At 33.9% G+C, this 6,784-nt stretch overlaps 1 protein-coding gene across 1 annotated transcript; it reads right to left on the bottom strand.

Moving 5' to 3' along the window:
* Positions 1-2,136: 2,136 nt before the first annotated feature.
* LOC104593564 (co-chaperone protein p23-1-like) lies at positions 2,137-5,694 on the bottom strand. Its single transcript, XM_010253467.3, has 6 exons — positions 5,560-5,694; positions 4,070-4,250; positions 3,845-3,998; positions 3,707-3,744; positions 3,024-3,078; positions 2,137-2,789 (listed from the first exon to the last, which is right to left on the bottom strand). The coding sequence occupies exons 1-6, from the start codon at positions 5,562-5,564 to the stop codon at positions 2,704-2,706; spliced, it is 519 nt and encodes a 172-aa protein (XP_010251769.1). The 5' UTR covers positions 5,565-5,694; the 3' UTR covers positions 2,137-2,703.
* Between the last annotated feature and the right edge of the window lie 1,090 nt (positions 5,695-6,784).

Genomic DNA, 6,784 nt, shown 5'->3' with positions numbered 1-6,784 from the left:
TTTGCCGTTCAATGCGTTGTCTTCTGTATTATACTAGCGGGTAGGGGTGTCCATGAAAAGCCGACAAATCTAACCTAACCGAGAAAGCCGAACCGCAAAATGCGGTTAACCAAACTGATCGGTTCGGTTTTGGTTTGAAATTTTTGAAAAACCAAAGGATAGGTTCGGTTTTTTGCTTAACTTACAAAAAAGCTAATGGTTAATCGAATCGACCGATCATATTTTCTATATATTATATATAAATATATATTTATATTATATTTATAATATAATATTATATATATTTATATAATATATATTATAAATATAAAAAACTGAAGAACTGAACTGGTCAAAAATCGAACCTGGCAGACCGGTTAACTGGTGGTACCAGTTTGGTTTGGGTTTGGAGAAATGGAAAAACTGATAGCACTGGTTTGGTTTGCAAAAATTGCCCATGGCTCGGTTAACCAAACTATGGACACCCCTGCTAGCGGGGACCCCTGCAATGCACAGGTTTTGTTGAGTGAACTAATATCATTATAGGCAAGGATTATTATGTTTAAATTATATAATTTCTAATTTATATGAAAACACAAATGTATTTTAAATACAATATGAACTAATTATATTTATTTCTTGAAGATTATTGATAATTAATACATACTTTCAAAAAGTAATTTTAATGGTTATATTTTTTTATTTTTGGTAATTTATCATATTTATTGAAAATCATGTTAACCTATTTTTGGTAATTATGACAAAATTATTGGTACTTTATTTTTTATTATTTTCTTGACTAATTTTTGGTCATTAAATGTAATTTTCTGCTCTTACATTTCAAAGTGCCTTCTTCATCTACTTCAATTATGAAAATTATATCTTTGAATCATCTTCAAGCATTGATTTTTTCGAATTGTTTATTTTCAAGGTTAAATTGGATAGTAGAAACCTAATTTAATTTGGAAGGAATACAAATACATTGTAGAGTGTATAACATTGTATTTTGTATTATTTTGTATGTATTCATATTGTACATATTTATATTTATACTCTTTCCGAACTGAGCCCAAGCAAATAAAAGGCATAGAAATACCATATACAAGGTTTTGCACCCCACGTATTTATTTTTGCACTTTTCCTAACGTATTTATATTTGCACTTTTCCTATACTGAGCCTCAATTGATTTTAGTGCGACATTGCACGCTACAATGTCAAAATTTGAAGCTTGTAACCATCATTTTCTTTCTATATACTCCATCTATTAATTGAAGGCATCGGTTGGACTCTGCCCAACTATCTATACTTAACGCTCAAGTAATCGGATTCGGGTCTACACCCAATACAGGGCCCACCGGTAAATGAATCATCATAGTGGGTCTAAGTGGAATAAACCTTGAAACAAGGCTCAGCCCAATCTTAATTCATTCCTAATGGGCTGATCTGATGTTCGTTGGACTTTGGGAGCCCAAGCTCATCGGATAGAAGGATTTGCTATAACTGCTGCTTTTTCACAGCCAGTCCAGAGACTCCAGACCGCTCAATCTGATCCGGATCAACGGCAATATTCCACATTGCACAATGTAGAAAAATAGGCGGGGTCGCATTGGAAACCCCCTACTTGACCCGCTCAGAAAACTCTTTTCGATGTGGGGAGTACCCACGCGACCATGTTCAGTCCAATTCAAACCCACCCATTCCCCACAATGTAATAGAAGGGGGGTCATTTCAGTATCTTAATATAACACTGAGCTAAACAATGGGCCATTTTGAACAAGTGTTAGGCTTCTAGACTCAAATTTGACTCGCTGGTAGAGATTGATGAGAGGGAACATATCACATATGAGGTCCCCTCACCTCTGTTTGCAGTGCAAATCTGAACCTGATACAAAATTTGAACCCAGTTCAGTTTTGCATACATTTCTTTGCACACATAATATGCACAATACCTGTTGCAAAATTTGTACTTTTTGCCTCGTGTGCATTCACTGGCAATACAAATTTTGCATCTCAAAAACATGCAAATTTTGCACCACCTTCCTTTCATCTTACTTCCTACCTCACTTCCAAATAAACAACCCCCTCGGTATCTCCATTCTCTTTCATATAGAGTGGATATCACTTTTTACTTCTCACAAAAAAACAAGTCGTTCAAATATGAAGCAAAAGTAAACCAGAAATTTTACTCAGCCCAATTTGTAATCCCATACATTTACACCAGTGCAAATGAAACCCATACTGTAAACAAACTGACCCTTCAGGAACCTGGGCCCAAAACCAAGTTCCCATGTGAAAAATTCCTTGGTTATCCAGCCAGATTCGGATCCAACTAGAAAACCCCAATAAACTTAACCGACACACATAAACACTGTTTAAGCCCACCCACCTCAGCTCAGTATGTCTGCTAGACAAGCCAAGGCAAACTCACAAGCAACACAATATATAAATTGCTGAATTGACAATCCTTAGGGAGGAAATCGATTCTAGCAATAACAGTTCCATATGGGATCATGCTGAATTGGCATTTGCCACCCAATTATAGAATATAAAAATTAGATAAAACACAGCCAGTCATTTTAACTGGAAATGTTCAATGCCTACTGCTTGATCCAGAACACACTACCAACAACTTTGCACACCTTTAAGATGAAGACTCTTCGTCATGGTTGGACACCCAAAATTAAATTTTGATTTCTAGTCATCTTTTAGTTCTACCAATGCAGTCAAGCTTTAGCCGCCTCAGCATCTGTTGCAACAGGTTCTCCTTCCTTTTTACTTTCTTCTTCCTCTTCTTTTGCTTCGATCTCTTCTGCAAATTTACAATGAAGTTCGCTTATGACAAGGCAAAGACAACAAAAGTAATAGAACATTGGTATGATCAACATAGCAATCTAATGACTAAAGGATGATCAACATTACAAGAATATGGAAGCTTCTGTAAGGTCCAGCCACTAAGTGATGCATTATGAAGTTTCAATATCTATAACATATGGAAAAGAGAAGAATTTCATGGAAAGATACAGTGTTGTAAACAAGTCCTAACCTTCCTCGTCTTTGGGTTCATCCATATCATAATCATCCCCACCCATGTCTAACTTCTGCACAATGTTCATCTTGGTCAGCAAAACTCAGCCACTTGAACCTATTACATATAATGCTCAAGCAGCCTCATAAATTCAATTTTTATAGTGGATCTTCTATTTAGCTCTTCCTTGAACCCTGCATTTGGTCTATCAGTCTCATTTCTCCAAAGGAAGTCTGTGGAAAACCTCCTTCTAGAGCAGTCAAAAGCAGAGGAATTTCAATGGATCACTGCCAATATCAACCAGCATGCACCTGGAATGGAAACCATCTCAAGCCATCCAGAGATGAACAAGAGGACAACCCCATCCCAGTACAACTGCTAATGTGAATGTCATGCACAACCTAAATGCTAGAACTGGTGCTTACTGCTGAAAGAAATACAGGTTATCTCAGACACATCTTAAGTCCAAAAACTTGGTCTGAATTTCAATTTCCAGCAACAGATTCTGACACTAACATAAATATATCGAGCAACATAGCCTATATTGCACTTACGAAATCTAATAAGATGAATTCTTAAGGACTTCTTCATATGCAAGATGGTCTATGTTGCACATTAGAAATTAATTGAAAAAGGAAATTCTTCAACAGGATATATTGCACTCATGAGTATGTTTGCAAGTTTTCAACTCTCTGACTTACTGAGAAATCCATGTCATCGAAGTCCATGCCAGCTTTCTCTGTTACAAACAGAAAAAAAAACAAATATCTATGTTATCAAGGGAATTTGAGGTATACAAGTATAGGGATACTATAAAAACCTAAAACTTCATAACCTACCATTCTCATCCTCCTCATCAACCCATTTATCCCAATCCACCTTGAGAAATACAGGTGGTTTCCCCTCTTGCTTAAGTAGCCTGCCCCACCATTTCTTCTCAGCTTTCTCTATGACATAGACAATGCTCCTCACACCAATACTAACCTTGCTCTCCTGTAACCACAGCAATGGTGATTACTCTATTTTCATTTATATATGAAGCTCAATTAGCAAGCTGCCAATACCTCAACGTTGACTTTGTCATGCAGATCAATGTCAACTTCGTAAGGGAGATTGTCTTTGGTGGCAGAGAAAATGAATTTCCCTTCAGGCTCGAGCTTCAGTTTCACATCCTTGGCATCAGGTAAATCAACCGTCAAGTAGATCTTATCTGACCGCTGAGCCCACTTCAAAGTTGGGTGTCGGCTGAAACAATAAAAGGCAAGTTCCTTTAATGAGTAATCCTTAGTTGCTTAGATTCTTTATCTTTTTTTTTTTTATTGTATGCTTAGATTTTTGATCTCACATAATGGTTTCATACATATAAATGATATAAAAAGTTGGTTTTGATTTTCCTTTTCTCCTCTTCTTTAAATTTGATTTCCTTAATAGATTTCACAAGCACTCCATTTATCATTAACAACTTCCTCATACGTCAGAGCTAAAGGACCCCCACCCATGGAAAGTTCATGAGTGAATGACAGTAGCATAAATGTCAAATCCAGAACTTCCATTTTTAAGACTGTTTGAAGCTTTTATGTTTAACTTTTCTTATATTTTTCCAAAGCTCATATGTTCATCCACTGTGATTCAATCTACTCCATGGATGAGCAAGCACTCCCCTGGAAAAACAAAGAAAATTTGAGGAAAAAAATAGGAAATCACCCGAAACAAACCATGGGTTTTTGTCGTGAATAAAAATTTTAAATTTGACTTGCTTATGAATGTTATAATGAAGACATGTTAGATACTCTGTTTTTCAGAGAAATAAATGCTTCACCACAGAGACAACAAAAGAGGGGATTTCAAAACTGAATCAAAAGTATGCTATCCAACCCATACTGATCTTCCCATATTGTCATAACTAGAATCCCCTACTGATCAACTACAGAAACAAAGAAGAACACAAATATCTACAAGAATAGTAAGCAAGATTTAACCAATACCCATGTCAAGAAATCCGTAATGAAAATCAAATCAGAAACCAGGGAAAATATTTCTTAAAACTTGTACAAGAAAGAAACAGAGCTCCACCTATAAAAGTTCGGGAATCTAAAGTATATATAACCAAGAAATATCATTTTAACAAATTAACTTGTACCCATGTTTTTTTATGGTAAAAAACTTGTACCCGTGTTAAAAACCAGGAAAGTAAAAAGAAAAACAACATAAAGCATGTAAAGGAAGCAGAGGAGCAACTTCAAATCAAGATAATATCTATTATTCTTATATTTCCAGATAGAAATTGGATCCCATTGTCCAGTGCTTGAAAAATAAGAAAAAGAAAAAACGAGAAAGAAAAACAGAACGTCAGAACCCACATTCAAAACCAAAAAGACAAACATAAACTACAGGAGGTAAACAGAGGAACAACCTTCAAATCAAGACAACAGCTTTTTCTTTTCTTTTGTTGGTTAGAACTTAGAACCCACTATGCGAAGCTAGGAAATAAAGATAAAAGAAGAGCAATAAGGAAAAATGGAAGCCTGTGACCAGAGATCCAGCCAGAGCTTACCTCATATCTGAACTTGGAGAAAAATCAGTTGCAGAGAGAAAGAAATATAATGTTGTTTTTATAGGACAGATAGACTCTTCCAATAGAAGTGCCAAACGAAGAGAGCAACAGAACAGACTTGCTGGACACAGGGGGGAGAGACCTTTAAATTCTTTGCTTCGTATGCAGACTCCACGGGAGCGGGGAATGAGCTGGAATGTTCCAGAAAACACCAAGCTTTTTCAAATGGGTGTTTCAACAGCGGCTGTTATAACGATAAATAACGGCGTTATTCACACAAAGCCATACCCTGTTATCTCTTCTGCCGTGCAGGAGGAGATCTTCAACATCAAGGGATATGTTTGGGAAATTTCGACCTTTCGGGACCCTTAGGAGTTTGGACGTCATGAAGTCTAAGGTATCGAAAATATCACAAGTGTATTCGAAAGGTAACTGGAATACGCATGTGTATATGTATATATATATAAATATATTATTTTAATGATTTTATGAAGAAATATTTTATAGTTAATTATAATTTTATTAAAAATTATATGCTTAATTATAATTTTTAATTTTTAAGCTTTAATGTTTTATGGGATGGGAAAAACCCAACTCTCCTATCCAATCATAAAATATGTATTGGCACAACTTTTAAGTGAAAATATAATTAATAATTATTTATTATTTATTTCTAAAAATTATCAAAAATAAATAAATATTATATAATAATTTCAATTGCTTTATGGATATATGATAGATCATCCATAGTATTATAATATATTCAATCACTGTGATCAAATGATAAAATATAATTAATTATTTATTTATTTTTTAATTCTAAAAATATAAAAATATAAAAAATAATTATTAAAGAATAAATTTCAATTGGTTTGTGGGTATGATACATTATCCATAGAATTATAATATATTCAATTATTGTGATCAAATGATAAAATATAATTTTTTATTTTTTAATTCAAAAAATATAAAAAATAAAAAATATATATATTAAAGAAGAAATTCCAATTCATCTATGGATATAATAGATAAACCCATAGATGTAAACATATTTAGTCTTTATAGGCAAAGAAAAAAAATACATTTTCAAATTTTTGTTAATGTATATTTTCCCAAATATCTTCATGAAATTTCCATAAATCTACTAATAACACAAAAAAAAAAATTGTGATTTTGAATGTAAGAACTCTAGATCAACATAAATTTAAACTTTCAAGAAAAAAGA

The sequence above is a fragment of the Nelumbo nucifera genome, chromosome 7 (genome assembly GCF_055504915.1).
Source record: "Nelumbo nucifera cultivar China Antique chromosome 7, China Antique-T2T, whole genome shotgun sequence".
NCBI classification, from domain to species: Eukaryota; Viridiplantae; Streptophyta; class Magnoliopsida; order Proteales; family Nelumbonaceae; genus Nelumbo; species Nelumbo nucifera.
Note: the sequence above shows the minus strand (reverse complement) of the source record. Positions and strands in the feature narration are given on the sequence as shown.